General features: G+C 43.5%; 1 protein-coding gene across 4 annotated transcripts in view; it reads right to left on the bottom strand.

Moving 5' to 3' along the window:
* PPP1R9A (protein phosphatase 1 regulatory subunit 9A) overlaps nt 1-21065 on the bottom strand; it is a 718476-nt gene that overhangs the window by 98503 nt on the left and 598908 nt on the right. For all 4 annotated transcript variants that reach the window (XM_069211751.1, XM_069211753.1, XM_069211750.1 and 1 more), the window contains one exon: nt 14240-14540. In XM_069211751.1, the coding sequence (XP_069067852.1) occupies nt 14240-14540 (301 nt within the window). The remainder of the gene's footprint in view (nt 1-14239; nt 14541-21065) is intronic.

Below are 21065 nucleotides of genomic sequence, written 5' to 3' on the forward strand. Positions count from 1 at the left end.
CTAAATTGCATAAAGTGAGCACTGGGCGCTCTAAATTATGATAATGGGTGTACTTCACAGCTTTTTGACTGGTAGTATTATCCTGATATGTTGGTTAAGACTCTGAAAAGTCTTGCCTCAATTTGTGCAACTCAGTAATGCTCTACGACCCTCCCTCTCATTTTAAATGAGATCTCTTGAAGGTTCAATAAAATGGTAAGGCTTCAAATCTGTTCAAATTAAACACTTGATTGCGTTCTAGAATAAGAATTGAAACATTGCACTAAAAATTAGAGAGCATGAACAAATATGCAGGGATGTAGAAATAGTGCTAATTCGCATGAAAACAGATATACAACAAGAATAACCTGTGGCACAGCATAATTCCGCCTGCACACCGGTGCGTTATAAAAGTAACTTGACAATGTAATCAACATATATACTATGTGCCTTAACCTTAATAATGTAAAGTGAAGCATCAAACTGTATTATTAAAACTTAAATTACTGTAGAATTTAGAGGTTTTAGTTGTACGTGAGTTCTAATGTTTTGCTTTAACATGAAATTGGTTGTTCCCATTCCCATTTGCATAATGACATCTTGCAATATTAAAAAGCATGTGTAACCATGTATTGATTGATCATGTTTTACATTTATCCTAATATTATGCCTACAGTTATAATCAAATGTTTAACCATGCTTACTAATGGTGTTTTGCTAAGTTAGCCTGAGTAGGCTTTCATTTAAATATGTAAAATGTTTTTCTGTGCTTTATGTATTTTTCCTTTGCAGATGCACATTTTTTGTTGCTTAAGCTAGTAAAAGGAGGTTTGTGTATTAGAGACAGAAAGACCGAGCAACAAGACCTTGCCATGGACTGGATAATTTAGTGTATGTCCCATTCTATCAGCATCTGGAAAAAAGAAACTCAAGGCTGATCTGTTCATTAGTGTTCTGTGGGATAGGAGAATCTCTTCATGTTGCAAGCATGCTCCATGAGACAGATTATTAATTGGGTTTCTGATGATGTGTTCAGAAGATACAGATGCTCCTGGAACTTTCCACATTCATTTAGGGGCATATTTATACTCTGTTTGCGCCGGAATTGCATCGTTTTTTTTTACGCAATTCCGACGCAAAACTAACTCCATATTTATACTCTTGCGTTAGACGCGTCTAGCGCCAAAGTCCATGGAGTCTGCGTCATTTTTTAGCGTGGACACCTACTTTGCGTTAATGATATGCAAGGTAGGCGTTCACGTCTAAAAAATTGACTCTGAGGCATGTGTGCCGTATTTACACTCCCGGGCAAAAATCACGCCCGGGAGTGGGCGGGTCCAAAAAAATGACGTACGGCCGCTTTTGCGCCGTTTTTTTGCGCCTGCAAAAGGCAGGCGTTAAGGGACCTGTGGGCTCTGAAGGAGCCCAGAGGTGCCCTCCCATGCCCCCAGGGACACCCCCTGTCACCCCTGCCCACCCCAGGAGGACACCCAAGGCTGGAGGGACCCATCCCAGGGACATTAAGGTAAGTTCAGGTAAGTTTTTTTTTTTTATTTTTTTGTGGCATAGGGGGGCCTGATTTGTGCCCCCCTACATGCCACTATGCCCAATGACCATGCCCAGGGGACAGAAGTCCCCATTGGGCAAGGGGGCATGACTCCTGTCTTTGCTAAGACAGGAGTCATTTCTATGGGGGTTGGGAGTCGGAAAAAATGGCGCAAATCGGGTTGAGGCGAAAAATTTGCCTCAACCTGACTTGCCCCATTTTTTGACGCCCAAGCCCCATATCCCCCTACGCCGGCGCTGCCTGGTGTACGTCGTTTTTTTCCACGCACACCAGGCAGCGCCAGCGGCTAACGCCGGCTAACGTCATTGATTAAATACGGCGCCCGCATGGTGCTTCAGAATGGCGTTAGCCGGTGCTCATTTTTTTGACGCAAAACTGCGTTAGCGCAGTTTTGCGTCAAAAAGTATAAATATGGGCCTTAATGTCCACACTGTTAGAATTTCAGCAGTTCTCTTCTTAGAGATGCAGATGTCTAGACCTCTCTTCCTTACAGCGTATAGCTTCACACTAACACTGTGAAATCCTAACTGCAGATTTCTCACCTTGAGAACGCCCCCAAGCATCAGACTGGATCTGGAATTATTTCCCAGCATTGCTCCTGCATGCTAGCAGGTGGCATTGTGCCACTCTGCATTGACTTGCACTCACCCCGAAAAGGGCACTGAGCAACATACATACACCACCTCTGCATGCTGACATCAGTTTCTGTTTTGACTGTGTGCGCACCATTGTACGTAGAGCTTACTGAATAATCAAAGTGACGGTGTGCTGATTTCTAAATAGGGACCATTTTATGGATGTTGAAAAGGGTAATTTCCACAAAACGAGGAGTAAGGGGTATTGAGGAAGCTGCAGATAGATAGGAGTATCCACCAGAAAAAAGCAATAATAAAATGTAAGTAACTTTTTTACTACTAACCGCACATTCTTCCACTTATGAATAGGTACTAAAGCAGTACATTCTAAGGTGGTGGGACTGTTGAATGGCTCAAACCAGAAAGTCCTGCAGGACTGAATGGGCCAATTCACTGGGAGCAGCCTTGGCTATCGCCGAAGGAGCCCTCAGTCCCTCCAAGGGCAGCTTCTTGGCCAATGAATAATACATTTTTCTACAAAGGACTATCAACCTGTTGTGTAGCCATTTTAGTTATAGCTTCATACACATTATTTTAGCACACTAGGCCTGACGCTGTGCACTTTAACCTACATATATTTTATTCAGCTTTGTTTATTATTTTAACAATATCCACTTTTGCCGTCTTGTTTTATTTTCTTTCTATCTAGCTCTTCTTGCTTGGGCCGGCACTATGTTCTTAAACAAGACCTTCTTGTTCACTCTGTTCTTCTTCCAAGGCTGCAGTAAGATAGGTTGCCAGTGAATATGGTACAAATTTTGTCTCTGACATTCATAGAAAACACACATCCTTACGGAGGGACATTTTCTCAGAACATCAGCTATTTTATTATATAAACACTTCCCTGTCCCTTACACATTAGAAGGAGATTCCAGCCAGAGAACCACAACTGTATGTTTCATTACAGCTGCTTATGCAGGCTTCAGGCCTTTGCTCAGGTATGGGAGATGATGTCTTCCCAGGGGAACTTGAAGGGCAGAATTAGAGCTTAACATGCTGTGCTGTATTACACCCTAGGTAGGAATTAGTCCATCGATTCTAGCGACGATATGGTAGAGTTATCTCTATGCTTCACTCTCCTTGTCACAATTCGAATCTTCTCATGTTGTATCGTCCTGGTTATTGCAGTACATGCTTTGCTATCTAAGATGCAGTCGCTTTATTAAAACCTTATTGAAACATATACTGCTTCTGTTTGTCATTATGTACGTGAGACTAATGTAGCTGAGAGAAACAGTTGACACCTGAGTGACCACGATTTCCCTGAGAAATCAATTATGTCATGGGCTCGGCTGCCCAATCATCCCTGCCCTTGGGTAAAGATGAGGCGCTGCTAGTTAGCTGGAGCAAAACCCGGATTAGGGAAACATGTGTCAACTGTAGTGGGTAAAACTCAGTCTCCCACACCGCAGGCGATTCTGCCGCTCAAAATCCAGTAGACTCATTAGGAAAATGAGAGCCTGTGCAACATGGCACCGCCAACGTTTGGTCAGGCTCTAATTTCCGGGCCCTCCTGAGTATTAAGTAGGGAACACCTATCTGAGGCTGGAGGTTGTTCAAGCTTGAACTCTAAAAGGATAATCCCTATTTGGTGTGCTTATCTCTGAACAACTTTACCATTTATTATGGTGAATCCACAACAGGTAGCAATTGCAGTTAATATGAGACAACCCCTTATTGCACATGGCCTAACGGCCCAGGCGGGTACAGTCACATTGTGGTGGACGCACATGCAGCTTATATAAAATAGCTCTTCTATTCGTGGGTCACATTTCCAACAGTTGATGGGAACACAAACACATTTCGTCCCTATACACTTGCAAACGTACCTGAACGATACAGAGCATACGCATATTCAGAAATACCTTTATCTTAGCAAGAACATAATACTGGGCTTGATTGCACCCTACCCCACATGATTTTACCTGTTAGGTTAGATCCTCTAACTAATGATGGTCCTACCTGGCCTTTATTTTCCACTTATACACCTCACTCTGCTGTAGTAAATCTAGCGGTAGCTGAAGTCTGTCGCTTATATACTGAGCTGATGGCAATATATAGATAATATGTACAGTTTGTAATGCAAACATCAAATACAAACCCAGCATGTGCTGCTCCAGCGCAACCACATGCAGTGACGCCAGGCTTTAACCATGCAACTGTACATTCGATCATGGGTAAAGTACCCGCTAAACGAGAAGAAATTACATTTTGGTTAGCTCAAAAAATAAATGCACTGCAAGCAGTATTTCCTCATACGGGACCTCAGGATAAACACAGAATATTAACAATGTGCTTGCCATTTGGGACCCTCTATACTACCGCACACGCTACATCGACACTTGCCAATTTACCGGAAGTGTTGAAACAAATTCAAGAAGAAAACGGGGCTGCCCCGGCCCTGGACTTGGGGATACAATTAATGGGAACCTTTGCCACAGTATCCTAAATTATTTTAAGTAACCTTAAAGGGGAAGCGGTCGCATTAGTGGTGCGCATGCGGCTCAGAGATGTTCCTCAACAGGATCAAGAACATGAATTGCCAAAGATTATCGTGGAGACCTACTCTAGTATTGGTTGAGTTAGTCTGGGGGCCAGACCAACAAAACCACAATTTCAGGGTAAATCTAATAAAGATTTTACCAAGCAAGCTCCTGAGGGTAATAAGAAACACTGGGATAAAAAATAACAAACTCCTAAAAAAGAAAGGGGAGAATCTCCGCATACGGAGACCCAGCAGAATAGATACAATCTCAGAATTAGAGATAATATAAAAACCCCTGACAGATATCAATATACTGATACATGCCAATCTCGCTACTTTCAGGACTCATCGGAAAAATGCAGTGAGAGAGGTGGGCGGTCAGAGCGAAGAACAGAGTACGTGAAACCGAGACAGGAATTACAATGTTCAACTGAGGTTTCTGTTAAAAAGGAAAAGAAACCTCCCCAGCAAAAACCCCAATTTAAAAAGAAAAAAGTGGCAGCGTGTCCGACATGTCACTCAAGAATAGGGCTCTATTGAAGAACAGGACGTAGGCACTAGCGCTGCTAGACAGCATGGCAGAGGTCACAATAGTTCACCAGAGTCTTCTACAGCATCTGGAGGTGAAAGCAACTGATGACTTCCTACTAGTAGAAACTGCGGACATGCATGTCTCCACGCCTGATAGGGTGTACAAAGTGACGTTACAGTTAGAAGGAGACACTGAACGCACAATAGATAAAATCTTTTGGGATAGTGTGATAAACATGTAGGATATTTTGTTGGCCGAACAAGATTGGCCACCTGAATTTGACCGTACCTGCCCGTATGGGGAAGTTGCTATCAAACCTTCTTTCTCGCCTGTTGTTCCCGAAGAGCTCGCCAAATCCTACGCCATCAATTGGGCATTGGCGCAGGCACCCGCGTTATATCGCAACCACGTAGGATGGGACAAAGATTCTCCCTACCATGTAATTCCTATTAAAAATCAAACCCAACCTCAACCCCAGTATCCAATAAAACATGATGCTAAAGCACCCGTGAGAGAAATTCTCACACAACTGGACTACCAGGGCGTAATTGAACCCTGCGTTTCCCCAAAGAATAATCCTTTATACCCAGTAGCTAAACCGGACCATTTATACAGAATAGTCTTAGACTACAGAAATTTAAACAATCATACACGGGCATATGCTATAGAAAACTCACATAGCACAGAATTGATGAACAACATAGTGCGTAAAAAATAATTCACTGGACATTTCCAATGGTTTTTTCTGCCAAAATATAGCACCTGACAGTGTAGACTTAACAATTTTCAGTGCACTGGGCTCCCAGAAAATTCTGTTGTTTACCCCAGGGGTACAAGAATAGACCAGGATTGTTTACGGCTCATGTGACTTCAATCTTGAATTACATTGCCCTGAAGCTTTGTCCTATGTAGATGATATCTATCTCACTGATGATGAATTACTAAAACATTTAAGATGTCTAGCCCGCATTGTTCTGGGATTTGCTGAATTTGGCTACAAATTAAATAAAAAAAATAAAAAACAGCCTCCCTTAGCGTCCTGTTTCTGGGATACGAGCTATCGAGTGAAGGAAAGAGCCTAGCGCCACAATTATTGGAAAAATATGCACCATAACAACTTCCAAATACCAATAAAAAACTCCAATCTCTATTTGGTTTCCTAAATTTTGGAAGAACTTATATTCCTGATTACGCAACATGCATAAAACCTTTATATGACTTAATGCGTCCTGACGTTTCAAGTAAATTTTGGACGGCCAAACATACACGCATTCTCAAAGACCTGCAAACAGACATGCTTACAGCACAACATTTACTCACCAGGGACAACAAAACACATTTGGTCATCAGAGTAATTGCTGGTGCCATTGGTTTCACCTATGTAACTTTCATTGAGGGTGAAAAGGTCCCGACTGCATACAAATCACATTTGTACTCAGCAGCAGAACAACGCTTTGCCCCACTGAGAAAATTCTCACTGCTGTACAGATGGCTGTCATTAAAGAAAGACATCTGGCCCAAGGCAAACGCATTATTTTTGTCTCTCCAATTCCAGCCCTTGAGTCTGTCAACAAAGCTAGCATTCCAAACGCTAAATCATCACATCCCCGTTGGATACAATGGTCCACATTTCTGACAGTCACTGATGTAGACCACATTTTTGACCCAAAATTACAAACTCAAGAATTTTTTGCAATATGAACTAGAATATCCAGTTCCAGCAAACACACTGCCTATTAATCAGTATCAAAGAGTCATGTACACTGATGGCTCAGCGCAACCTGCAATTGGCACAAAACATCAATACTCCGCTTCTTGCGCAGTAGTAAGTGGCTACATGGAGGATAATACATTTTGTCCCCAACATATGTATACGCAAACCATAGGGGATTGCACAGCACAACTAGCAGAGCTAAAGGCTCTGGTGATGGCACTGGAACACACGGATCCTGCACAACTAACACTGATTGTCTGTGATTCCTACTACTGTGTCCAGTCCTTCAATGAATACCTGCATTACCAGTGCCAGAATGGGTTCAGAGATTCTAAAGGCAACACCATTGAACACAGACTTCTGTGGGGGAAAGAAGCGGATCTGAAGTAAATGCTACCAAATGTCCATACTGCACATACACTTGGACACCAGCACTTTGGAATACACTTTGGATGATGAAGCCGCAAAGTCAGCAGTAGCTACGGCCACTGTTGCTGCAGTAACCCGCTTAGGTGCAAAACCGGACAATTACATATGGGCTGCCATGAAAGCTACGGCTGAAGGTACGCCCTATCCAAAAGCATTTTCTGCTAAATATTCCGACCGAATGGGAGGCTGCCTTAAAGCTGAGGTTAAGACACCAGGTGTAGGGGTTCGATAAATTACCAACAATGATATAAAACCAGAGTTGATTAAAGCAGCGCATGAGGGGGCAGCATCTGCCCATGCTGGTGTGGCGGCTACTATATCATTGCTACAAGCCTGTTTTTGGTGGCCAGGCCTATACAAAGAGGCCAGGCAGTATGTCCTTCGTTGTGACATCTTCCAACAAATTAAAGTTTCCACTGCTAAAACCCCTCCTTATTTCATACAAACCATTACAATGTGTGTACTTGGGCCATTGTGGCCCCCTAACACCGGACAGTGCATACAAATACATCTTAGTCACTGTTGACTCCTAGTACAGATTTCTATGGATGTGGCCACAATGCTTGGACTGTTATTAAAGATTTGCGAGTCTTTATTGGTAGATATGCAGTTGCGGCTTTCCAATCGGACCAGGGTCCTGCTTTCTCCTCAAGGGCAATCAGGGACACCATGGCTTTGTTAGGGGTCCAACTCCAGTTCCTGTCTCCATTTCAACCCGAGGGAAATAGTGTTGTGGAGTGATTGGACCATGATTTAAAGCAGTCCTTAACAGCCAGAGTCTAAGGTACAGGTCGTAGTTGGCTTAATCACCTGTATGGAGTCCAAAGAGCACTTAACAATCTGCCTAGAAGGTCCCTGGGGGGTCGTACTTCATACGAGTGCCTGTTCGGAACTCAAATGCATGTTCCGGATCTTGATGGTCCTGGCGCGGAGGCGGCAAAAACACCCTTTGACATAAATGAACGTGTCACTGTCTTACAGGAATTACAACAGTTCTGTGCTGACAACGCTTCTGCCAGTGCTGCCTCCACAGGAATTAAGGATGTACCTGTAACGCCTACAGGCTGGATTCCTGTAGTTGGGGATCTAGTACATGAAAAGGTTGCTGTGAAAAAGGAGTTTGGTTCTTCCTATCGTGCACCGGTCCCAGTTTTGGGAATATACCGTACCAGAACTGTCATTCTACAACCGTTGGCTGGAGCTAAAGGAAAACGCTTTGTATCTATCCACAATGTCAAGTTACACCATGTGGCCGATCCTGCACAGCTGACCACAAAGAACAGCCAGTAGCTCCCGAACCCCTCTCACTACTGGTCAAGAAGTTCCTCTACAAGTTGTAAGCAGCAACACTGACACCTCTCCGAGCTTGGGGAGGGTGGAAAATGATCTTGCATTGGTTCCACTGACATCAAACAATACAGAAATAACTGATCAATTTGAAACAACTTTGACACAGATGGATGGCGTCATTTATTCTGAACCACCACGGGAAACACCCAGTCCACCTTCAAACACAGCTCCAGCTTTTGCACGAACTGCTTCTGGATACTTTGCCGAATCAACAAAAACATCTCAGACTCATTCACCTCTTCCACACCTGAACTGTCAAAAACACGTAAGCTGATAAATTGGCTTAAAGCAACTTACTTTATTATTCCATGGAACAATTGCGGCTTTTCTTAACAGTACTGGCTTTCCTGCTTTGGACTGGGTTTGTTATAACATTCTTTTTACTAATACATGGTAATTTTCGTACTGAAAAATCGACCATCGAACTGGTGGATGAGGTCCTAAAACCACATTTTTCTTCTCACAAGGTCTGTAGAGACTTGTCTTTTGTGAACATTTCCGCTATATCAATTCTTGATGGGATTATTTGGGATAAAGTAACATTTGATATATACGGCCCAACAGAGGTCATTTAAATACAATATGTGTTTAAACTTTCATGGAACGATATAATAATACCCGGAGTTGTTTCTGATGATTGGGATGTGAAAACAATTGATTCTATAATGACTGAATTGCAGTATTACACTGTATTTGAAAACAAAGATGTTTACCAATCTAAAGAGAATTATGGTGATATATTTTGCTATAATTATTATGGGCACCATTTCATCCACAGATCAAGTACCCCAAAGACTGTTTTTAATTACATACAATGGGAACATTGTCCGACTCCACCACAAGGGACTTCTAAAACATATTCTCGGCACGATGTTAAAAATGCTGAGTCATATTATTTTAAATTGCCACCAATAGAAAATGTACGCATATAATTGACAAATACGAAATGTATTTATTCGGATTCCTTTGTTTCCCGGTTGACTATAGAAGGCTATGAATATCGGCTGAAGTCGATTGACTTAAAAATTGTGTGGGGAACTAGACATTGGCAAATACGGGGTAAGGAAGCTTTATTTAGAGCATGCCTGATACCTGTTCAAATGATATTTTTAAATGAAACTGTACAACAAACAAGTTGTTTAGGCTTAGCAAAGATTAAGGAATTGAACACGCCCAGTATTCCTGCACCTGCAAAACTTCATAAATGGCAAAAGTATATTAATGCGACTGAAGATCAGTTCAATGAATGGGTCCAGAATGCCACGTTTAATGCTTCACTGTCATGTTCTGGCGGTGGTTATTGTGGGCAATAGATACTAATGGGTGTCATAACCATTTTATAAACTCCACGGGTTTTTTTAGAAATAGTAAGCCAGACCCTCGCTATACATCATCCAAACATGCGGATATAGTAACAACATACAGTGTAGGGAAATTATACCAGCAATGGTTGAAAAGTTCCTCACTAGATGCGGTTAGAAAACACCTCAGTCTCCTGCCTAATAACACCGACTTGCAGGACTTCCTGTTTGGCCTCAGAAAACAACACAGAAAGCGCTTCTTATATGAAGTATATAATGAGATTTGGAAGCTTTCCTAACAAAAAGCTGCTGCCAGGTTAAGGCAAATAGACCAAGAAAATGTACAGAAGGCATTAGCTGTTGTAGATAATGGGATTAATACCCTGTCGACCGTATATACACTTTAAATAACATTGTCTCTTCTGCTAAAGACATTATACAAGCAGATATGTCTTCCTTACACCATGGACAGAGTCAACTAAGGTCGGTTATGCAGTTGGGTTGGACACTTCAAACATTGAAGGCAGGTTGCGTTACCTGGCAACACGATAGCGCAAGGGACATATTTTCCACATTTAATTGAATGCGACAACAACAACTAATGGCTAAGAAAGAAGCGACTTATGTCATGCTAAACAACAAAAAGTTAGAAAGGTTGCCTTTTACTGTGGCTGAAATACCATCTGCTGTGAGGTTAATACACAGGGTCATTAATCTGCCCATCTCCACACTTCAATTCACGTCCTGTTTGAAACACATTCCGGTAGGCAGATATGAAAGGCTGGGAGATAGTTACATCAAGCAAAGAGCTGGCTTTTAAAATTCAACAGACAAGGACTTAAGAGTTATATCAAAGAGGACAGAATGCCCTCTGAGGTTCTCTAGGTATCTGCCTTTTCTGGACACTTTCTAACATAGATATCTGTATCCTAGTATGGGTAGCTGCAGGCTATGGCCTCAGATGTCACGTTTGCCAATGATATCTAGATATTACGGCCCATATTTAAGGAAAATTACGGACAGCTGTGAGCCATATTTAGCAAAAAGACGCACGATGGTGCTAAGGAATGGTTAGCATCATTGAAAATGGCGCTAGCCGGTGCTGGATTGTAGTGAATCCTAGTCTGTTTTAATGGGATAATAGTAGTTAGCTTAGCCTTTGGCTTGCAGACTTGTGCCCTCATCACCTAGTGACTTTTAACCTACTTAGCTTGCTCTGTCTTAGCCCATTTATTTAATTATTTCTTCTAAGATGGCTGCCTTGTTTATAGTTAGGCCATTTGTTTAGCTTTATGCTATCAGTGCCACCGCGTTAAGGCGTCAAATCAAGCAACAAAGACAAACAAACTGTAGGTATTCACATTAGGTACTTTCCCTCTTCACGCTTTTGAGGGAATTGTTTATATCAACTACCGTCCCAAGCATGCTGTGTTATCTATTGTTTGGGAACAACCTATGTCAGGGGTCCAAGTAGATCGGTATAAATACACCTTACTTTAGACATATAATCAGAGGGATTCCGACCAGATACCGTTGCTGCTATCGATGCTGCACGTCGCCTTGACGCTGACACGGACTTCTTGTTCCTACGGAGTCTGAGCTAGAGACCTCGTTCCAAGGTAACAAGGGTTGGGGGCTCTTCTCAGGGACATGCCATTGGCAGATTAGTTTTAACATACCCTGCTCTCCTTTCGGTAGAAGGTTAGGCCTATGAGAATTGGGTAATAGGACATATTATATACTCTATGTCTTTCTATGTTACTGCAAGATGGTGGGGATCTTTATAATTATGACTCTTGTTTTTACAATTCCTTCTCTTGCACTGTTCATTATCCTAATCATTGCAGCCCATGCAATTTTCTGCAGATTGCAGATTGTGTTGAATAAAAACTATTGAAACATTACTGCATCTTCGTTATTGCCTGTATTTGGTTGAGACATGATGTATCTGTGAGAAAGGGGTGATCTCTGTTTAACCACAACACTCCCTGAGATGTCATACTCTTGAGTCCATGCGTAAAGGCTGACACAAATCACCTTTGACTGTTTGGGTTTTTGGTGAGGTACTGCTAGTGAGCCGGAAGGGTTGGGACAACAGTTGCGACTTGTTGCAGGATAGGGATAGTCACCTACAAACATAAGTACTGTCCTCCTTAAACCAGCAGTCTTGCCTAGGGAGTCAAACTACGACAGGATGGCGTTCGGAGAAATGGTGCTAGTGGGCCAAGAATGACGCCAGACTAATTAGCGGCAGAAATCCTAGCCTTGGGTCAGTTCTTGGTTGCATAAGCAGGCAGAAAATGATGCCTGTCCAAGTATGGACAGTACCAACACCACAATGCCCACCATAGGGGACCAGTGTCCCCAGGACAACCCCAACAGAACCTGTGCCAGTCAGGTGGCCCCATGTGAGTGGCCCCCAGTGGCACACAACAGGTAAGCACGTATACTTACCTGGGATGGGCTTCCTCCACTCATAGTGTCCATGTGGTGTGGGGGGTGGTGATGCTGGAAGTTGGGGTGGGCATCAATGTGCCCAAATTAGTTACTCCATGGTGGACTCCATGGTGTTTCCCTTTGAAAGTGTGCCTAATATCCTTTTAATGCCTGGTCTGACCAGGTGTTAAATTTTGACACTAATCGGCCAAGTGTTATTTTGTGGCTCCGCTTCCTAGGTGCGTGTGATTTATGTATGAGTATGAGGTAAATATGGTGTTAGGGAGCTAGCGTCATTTTTTGGAAGGGAACACCTACCTTGCATATCATTGTCGCAATGCGACAAAAGATGGGCTGGCGCTTCCAGAAAATAACTCTAACTCATATATTTTTACGTTAGATGTGTCTAGTGTCAAACTATAAATACGGAGTTAAGTTAGCGCCGCTATGGCATAAAAAAAATTACATCAAGGCGGCGCTAACTTTTCATAAATATGGGCCTACATGTGCTAGTTTTGGAATGAGCCAAGTGTGTTGCAATTGGTAAATGTCTCCAGTTGTGCCTCAGTGGATACAAAACAGAAGACATTAATTATTCCTTACTCAGCATCCTACGTGTCTGTCCAAATGTGTCAGCCCAATGCCCTACTTCAGATTTGAAATTTAGAAACGAGTAATCAAAATCCCTAGAAAGATTGTAGTCTGGCTATCCTTGTAGAAATGACTTAACCTTCAAAATACATGATCTGGTACACATGAACTGATTATATTTCCAATTTAACATGTTGTCCATTGAGATGCAAATGAGCCACACTTGTGAGCCCTTATGACCATTACAATTCCACCAACTGAAATTCTGAGCAGTAATACTTATCCAATGAGCATGAAAAAATATTTAAATCTGCCCAGCAAGAAAAGAATAACATTGACTAACTGTATAACAAACACTGGAGTAATACTTTGCATCCGAATAAGAATGATGTGCTGTGCTTAGTCACTTCAGCTGGCAGCAGCTAGATGACAGAAGTAGATTTCAGAACTGAAAACATTAAGGAAGAGTTAAAGAAGTCAAAAAACCACTACATTATTTAATGAGTTGACATATTGAGCCAAGGCATGCTATTTCTGATCCATAATTAAATTGTGATTTCTGAACTGCGGACACAACCAACAGAGGACAGATAAAGGAATATTGCTCTAACAAACTTTTCTATTTCATGTTTCAGGCCGTTGGATTCATGCAGCATCTATATGACATTTTAATTATTCATAGCTTGCATGTAGATGTGATATTCTGTAATTTATGTAAGGGATTTGAAAGGGCTGTTAAGAAATAAAGGTCAACTTTTGTTAACAAAATAATGAGTTTACCCCTATACAGGTCCTTGTGTCATTTAAGGAGGCACTTAATAAAAGTTAATGTGTCCTGTACCATATCAGCAAAAATCCATGACCCGTAAAATATGTGATGCATATGTAAAAGCATAAGTGGCCTTAAAATTCTGTATTTTAGTATGCCAATACGTAAACGTATAGAACATATATGCTAATACAAAAATCGTTTTTTTACTGTTTTTTTTTACATCGTACGGAAACAGAATGCTAGCTGTCAGCACATATACACGTCTGAATTATTCCAAAGATCAGACTCCTCCTTTGAAAATTCCTAGTTTCGTAGCAACCCTAGAAAGAGTCAGTATTATCAGAAAGAAGTCCTTAAAATAGGACCACTGAAGATGCTGAGCTGGTAAAGCACATCAGCATGTTTCTTTTCACATGTGAATTAAATACATAAATGAAAGAATGAGTACCTTCATCTTGATCGCCAGGGCCGATGTTAGGTTGATGTGAAGGAGAAGCTTCAGAACTTTTACAGGACTTGGAAGGAGAGGAAACTGGAGTGTCTCCCATCGTAAGTGGGGAAATTGAATCTCCCACTTGCTGGTCGTCATCCTGGTGGTCAGCCAGGTTTTCAAATGAAAATGCCGAACTGAGAGCAACTGGGGACAGCGAAGAAGCCCCTGAATCTGATGCTGATGAGCACGTTCGCATAGACACAGACAGAGGTGATTTTGCAATGTGCGAGATGGGACTACCATGGCCATCTGAGGGCTGTAGGTATAAGAAATTATGCAAAGTGTTTACATCATTTAGAAAGTCAAGAGGATCAAAATATGTTATAAATATGACTTTTCATCTTTTAAAAACATTTTATTAAGTCAGATTATAATTACATGCATGATACACCTTTGTTGATTATCATTTATTTAAAATATCAGAGATGCTTTTTAAGGACAAGTGTATACAAATTAGTGAACATTATAAGCTTTATTGTGCTTGAAATCATCAATATTAAGCAGGATTTCACAGTATGCAGTAAGTGCCAGTGATATTATTGAATTGCAGTTGTTCTGTGATGTCCTGTGTTTTGCCATTAAGTGCTTCTGTCGCTGACCCTCCTTTCTCATTTTACTGATAGACCCCACTAACTGATCCCTTCTTGGTTGAATGACTGAAATGAGGATTACTACACCGTTCTAGAAACGAATGGAACAAATTTCAGTTAAATTGGTCTCTAATTGTCACTATTGCGCCTAGAGGTATGTGTGAATCACAATAGTGAACAGCTGTCGCTACTTTCTCTTTTCAACTTTTGATCCACACAGCTTAAAAAAAAAAACGATTCCCTTACATATTTGCAAAGTATGCTGAGTCATCTTGAGCAGTAGACAGGTCATCAAAAGGTTGTCCACTTTCAGTTTATTCACACAATTATAAATAACATTCTGAATTGTGAGTGCTAACTGCCAGCACCTGCCTTTTAAGCTAAGATCCCTGCCGGGCGGCTAAGGTAAGAGGCCTCTGGACTGGTTACACATGAACATGAGGGAACACGTGCACTTGTGTGGGCTGAACTGTGAGACAACTGTCTTGCACAGCCGGTTTTTGAAAAAAAGGGACTCTTTATGGATTAGTGTTGACCCGGCGTAGACCTTATAATGTGAGTGGGCATTCATAGTGTAGGTCTGTAGTGGGTAATGAAAGCCTGAGCAGCTTAAATGAAATATACATTTTAGGAAAAATATGCACCAAAGTACAGTTTCGTCCCACTTAGGCCTACAGAGTCCAGTGAGAAATCTATATTAAGGTAAAAATGCATCCTATTTGTAGGATTTGTTTCATCATAACTACACTCCTTACAGCACTTTGAGAATTATAACTCCCAGGCTCAGCCATAATAAGATTCCATGTTTTTCTCCTCCATAATGGGCTAAGCTAAATTACTCTGCTGCCCAGAAGGAGGATCAAAGCCCCAAACACAAAATAGAGTCATTGGCAGTTCTTGACCCAGTTCCTAGAAAAGAAAGGATTGGGGAGGAACTCTGCATGTGTTCATTAATACCTCACACTACACCTGACCTGGGCAAGCCCAAGACAAAGCACTCAGAAACAAAGGAGAAAGGTCAGAGCTCTGGAGCCAAATGCAGAAGGGGCTTCCTTTGACTTTCTGGTGGGAAGGTATCAGGCAGCTCTGTTAGCTGGCAGTGGGGCTGAAGAACAGAGGGAAGTTCTTTTCATAGACCACATGAAGCCGCCATTTTGAAATGCCCCAGAATGTAGTGCAGGTGGGTTGGGGCAGGGGTGGCATGATGATGTGGCATCCTAAGGTTGGCCAGGGTTGTTGGGCTCCTAGTACTTTTCAACACCGCCACTTAAATGCCTTTGCACAACTGTGAGAAAACAGGGCTGATTGCAGAGGCCCCATAACTTTTTGCCCCCATTTTCCTCTTTTTGCTGGTGTTTTCCTGACTTTGATGGTGCCCTGGGTACTGCTAACCAGTCCCAGGGCCTGTGCTCTGTGTAAAATGGATATGCAAATTAGGCTAATTATAATTGGCTAAGTTAACCTACCTATAAGTCCCTAGTATATGGTAGGGCATGTAGGTTTAGGGACCACAGCATAGGTGGTGCACACCTAGGTGCATTGCTGAGGTGCCCAGTGTCATTTTAAAAGCAAGCCTGCCTTGCTGGCTGCTTTTAAATTAAAGTTATATGCAAATTCGACTTTGGAAATAAAGGTACTTCCAAAGTCTTAAACTACCTTATTTTTACATATAAGTCACCCCTAAGGTGTGCCCTATGTGCCCCTAGGGCTGGGTGCCATGTAACTATAAGCAGGGACTTTATAAAAATAGATTTATAAGCCCTGGTGAGGTAAAAACAGCCAAATTCGTTTTTCCCTCATTGAAGTAAATGGCCTTCATAGGCTAGAATGGGCAGACTTTATTTTAAATTTTAAAGTCTCCTTAAATGTTACATACCAAGAATTTGGTATCAAATTGATTGTTGTAATAAATCCCACAACTTCCAGTTGTTGGATTTAATATAACTTGTCCAGGTAAAAAGTTTAGACTTTACCTAAAAAGTTGCCAATTTCAGCTCTGCATTGTTTTTGCTGCTGTGCTCTGATTGGCCAGCCTGCAGCAGCTTCTGCCAGGTTACCTTGATGAGGTGTGAAGTGGCCTGACTTCACACAAAGGAATGTGCTTGGGGGAGAGAATCTCCCCTCAGCAGATGGTGAGGCAGGAAGGGGGAGGGCTGCCAAACTGGTCTTCAAAGGCAGAGAAGGACATTTGCAGCACCCAGCAACACCCCCACATCCTGCAACCCCAGACAACTAGGTGCCCCCTTGATTAGATTAGGAGAGGGCAGGAGAGGGGTGTGTTTATGATTTTTAGCCACACCAGTGGGTGGGCTCAGCCAGATGTAACCTCCAAAAATCAGATTCAGCCATGTTGGATTTTTGGAGACTGTTGCCTTTTGGGATGGATTTTTGCCACACTTCCCAGGAAGTGGTCATCACAGGGGGACGACCCTGTACCTGATTGGAGGACCAGGACCCCCCTGCTTTTCACCCAGGAGCAAGGATAAAACTGGCAAACCTGCACCCACGCCTCAGATCCCCTCCAGAATTCAACAAGAAAGGAACTAAAGAAGAAGAAGGACTGCCCTACTGGACCCCTGGCCTGCACCTGGACCCTGCACTCAGAAGGACTGCACCAGCTGCACACTTGGGCTTCACCACAAGAAGGACTTTGCCTGGCTTCAACTGGTTCAAGGAGGGACTCCCTGTTTGCTACAGGTGAAAAATAGCAAACCAGAGTCCCCTGCACCAACTCCTGAAGAAAGCGACCAGCTGACCACTGTCCAGTGGCCAAAAAGGAGTTTGCGCCAGGTGCATTCTGGGAGTTGAAGTCCGCACCCCCCAAGGACCATCACAGAACTTCTGGACCCTTGGGGTGAGCTGTGGACCCCAAAAGAACCTTAAAAGAACATCTGGGTGAAGCCCCAGAAGTTTGGAAAAGATTTGAGAATTTTTTGAAAAAAGCTCCAGAGAGGGACCGACCCGCCGCGGAAATTCTAGCTGGCTTGCCCCAACCGCGACCCGGCCTGACTTCGTGGTTCGTCCCAGTAAAGAAAAACATCCAAAAAAGAGACTAAGTCCGAATGTAAAAAGTTGACCGGGACCTCCCAGCCATCGTATCCGAGAAGGGCTCCATGGACGTCGGATCAAGATCCAGGTTTACCCCGGTCGAAGGATTTTCATCTCGAAAAAACGACTAAGTCCGAAGGTAAAAGTCTCCACCGAGGAAACCCACATCGCGTATCCGGACAAGGGCTCCAGGAGGTCGGATTCAACTGGCAGGTTCGTCCCGGTGAAGAAAAATTTCAAAATAAAGACTAAGTCAGAAGGTAACTTTTTAACCGAGGCCTCCCGCGACTTGTAGCTGAGCAGGGCTCCATCACGGTCGGCCTGAAAGTTTGACTTTGCCCCGGTCCTGGTGCAACCAGATGACCCGATTGGCGCTTTTTGTTTCTAAGCGCTAGAAAATAATAATACTTTAAAAATTCATATCTCCGGTTCCCCTGAACCGATTTTAATCGTTTTTGTGTCATTTTAAAGATAAAAATATAAGCTATTTTTATAAATTGGTTTTGGATTGTTAAACTGTTTCCTGTGTTTTATTTAATTACTGTTTTGTGATATTTGAATGCTTTACACTTTGTCTCCTAAATTAAGCCTTAACGCTCGTTGCCAAGCTACCAAGGGTTGAGCTGGGATTAATTTACTGAGACCTAACTGTACCTATGTGGAGGTTAGTGGCTTGTTGCTAGGTGTAGGTACCTACCTGCCCTACCAATAACCCATTTTCCAACATAATTGGAAGCAGCGACGGGATCCTGTACTTGTGTTCAATATCACGTTACAGTTTTAGGTAAAACAAATTTAAAATCCTTTAAATTGTCCTAGTGCAAAAATTGTTTTTAATTTTTAATTTGGATTAATTTCAATTATTGAATTTTTGTAATTTTTCTAAATTCTTGTTTCCAATTTTTGCAAAAAGCTTTTGTTGACACAAAACTAGGGAACCATGGAGCTATATCTGGCCAGCCTACCCACACTGACAGTAGTCCAGCTTAGGGGGTTGTGTATTGAAAGAGGGTTGCCTGCAACCACTGATCTCAGGAAGCAAATCCTGATCACATCCCTGACAGCATGGGCTGAGGCCCAAGAGGTAGAGTCAGAGGAAGCTCCAGAAGAGGGAGAAAGAAGGGAGGATGCAAGCTCTAACCACTCAGGGGAGGGAAGGCATCTGACTCTAAGTGAGGACGAGGAAGAACGGTCCTCAGTAAATACAGTCACTAGGGGCAGATCCAAAGCTAGTGGTGGGAAGGGGGTCCTTTCAGGAGGAGAGAACCAATCCATCAGAGAAAGAGAGCTGGAGGCCCAGCTAGCATACATAGCTTTGGAAGCAGAGAAGCTGGCCCTAGAAAAGAAAAAGTGGGCATACAAAGAGAAAAGAGATGGAAGCAGCGATAAAGAAGCTGAGGTGTCCATGGGTGGGGGAGTTTGCCCCAGATTACCCAAGGGGGTAGTTCCTGCTTATGTAGAGGGGGATGACATAGATAAGTGGCTGGGGGCCTTTGAGAGGGCACTCCAAATGAGAAGGGTTAGGCCTCAATACTGGGGTTCCCTTTTGTGGGAGTTGGTCCCCAACTCAGGGAGGGATAGGCTTCTGACCTTAAGGGGGGAGGAGGCAGATTCATACCCTAGTATGAAGAGGTGCTTAGCCAAGAAGTTTGGTCTGACCCCAGAGCAATATAGAATGAAGTTCAGGGACACCCAGAAGGTCAGTACCCAGTCTTGGGTTGACTTTGTGGACATTTCACTAAAGGCACTAGAGGGCTGGATTATTGGTAACAAAGTAGATACTTATGAGGGGTTATACAATCTGATCATGAGAGAGCACATCTTGACCAATTGTATCCAAGAAAGGTTACGCCAGCATCTAGTGGACTCTAAGCAGACCAACCCTAGAGAGCTAGGGGAGGCAGCTGATGAGTGGTTGAGAACCAGGGTGGTTGTCAAGTCCCAGGGGGGAGACTCCAAGAAGGGGGGGACAGGTCCCCAAAAACCTAAGGAGGGAGGTGGTAAGCCCACCACAGAGACTCCCTCTGTACCCCAGAACCCTAAGAAGGAGGAGAGTAAATCCCACTCCCACTCTGACAAGCAGAGACAGGGAGACCCAGGGTTAAAAAAACTCTTGGACAGTAGGGCTTGCTTTGACTGTCAGCAGACAGGTCACTTCAGAGGAGATGCAGCCTGTCCAAGGAAGGTGGTTAGCACTGGGCTGTCCAGTGTAGCCATAGAGGAGGATTCCTCAGATGATGAAGTCCTCCTAGCATTGTGCTGGGAGACAGGACCAGATGGTAAGCTGGTGATCCCTGAGGGTGGGAGTAGGCACTTCCACCACATTCAAGTGAATGGGATCCCTACCACTGGCCTGAGAGACACCTGTGCCAGTCACACTATAGTGAGTGACCGGTTAGTGACCCCAGACATGTATGTCCCAGGAAAGACAAAGAAAGTCAGGATAGCCACAGGGGAGGTCACCTCCAAACCTGTAGCCATAGTGCCCCTAGAGAGGGAGGGTATCCTTGACTGGATTAGGGTGGTAGTCAGTGCTGACCTTCCCCTAGATTGTATCCTGGGCAATGACCTCCCAGAGGTGAGTCTGGTCACAGATGGGGTGGTCGCCCAAGGCGCCCCCCCAACCCAAAGTCCTGGGGAGTCAGTCCCTACAGTTAGGAGACAGGGGTCCCCAAGAAAAGGAAAGAAGAAAAGGAAGGGTAGGCCACTCTTAAAGAGAGTTCCAGGGGGCCAAAAACCTTCTGCCCCAGTAGGGGGGGAGCCCAGAGTTGGCACTGGTGAGGCCTCACCTGACCGCAAGGAAGTTTCTGAGTAGTCAGGCAGCTGTCCAGATGCAAGGTGTTGCCCCTGCACTGACAGAAGGGAGAGTGGAAGGAGGGTGTCTGCCACAGGAGGTGGTAGCCCCCCACTCTAGACAGCAAGAGGGGTGCCAGGACCCCAAAGATGCCCCTAAAGTAGCTCAGCCACCTGTCAGTGGAGAGCTTAGGGTGTGGTTCTGGGTACTGACAGCTGTCAGTAGCCTCTGCTGGGTGCTAGCCTTCCTGGCAGCACTGTACTTGGCCTGGGAGGCAGACCCCAGGGCCAATAGCAAAGTAGGCCCCCTGACCCTATTGGTCATGGTGGGGTTGCTCAAGTGTTGGGTG

This window comes from Pleurodeles waltl, chromosome 10, assembly GCF_031143425.1.
Source record: "Pleurodeles waltl isolate 20211129_DDA chromosome 10, aPleWal1.hap1.20221129, whole genome shotgun sequence".
Taxonomy (NCBI): Eukaryota; Metazoa; Chordata; class Amphibia; order Caudata; family Salamandridae; genus Pleurodeles; species Pleurodeles waltl.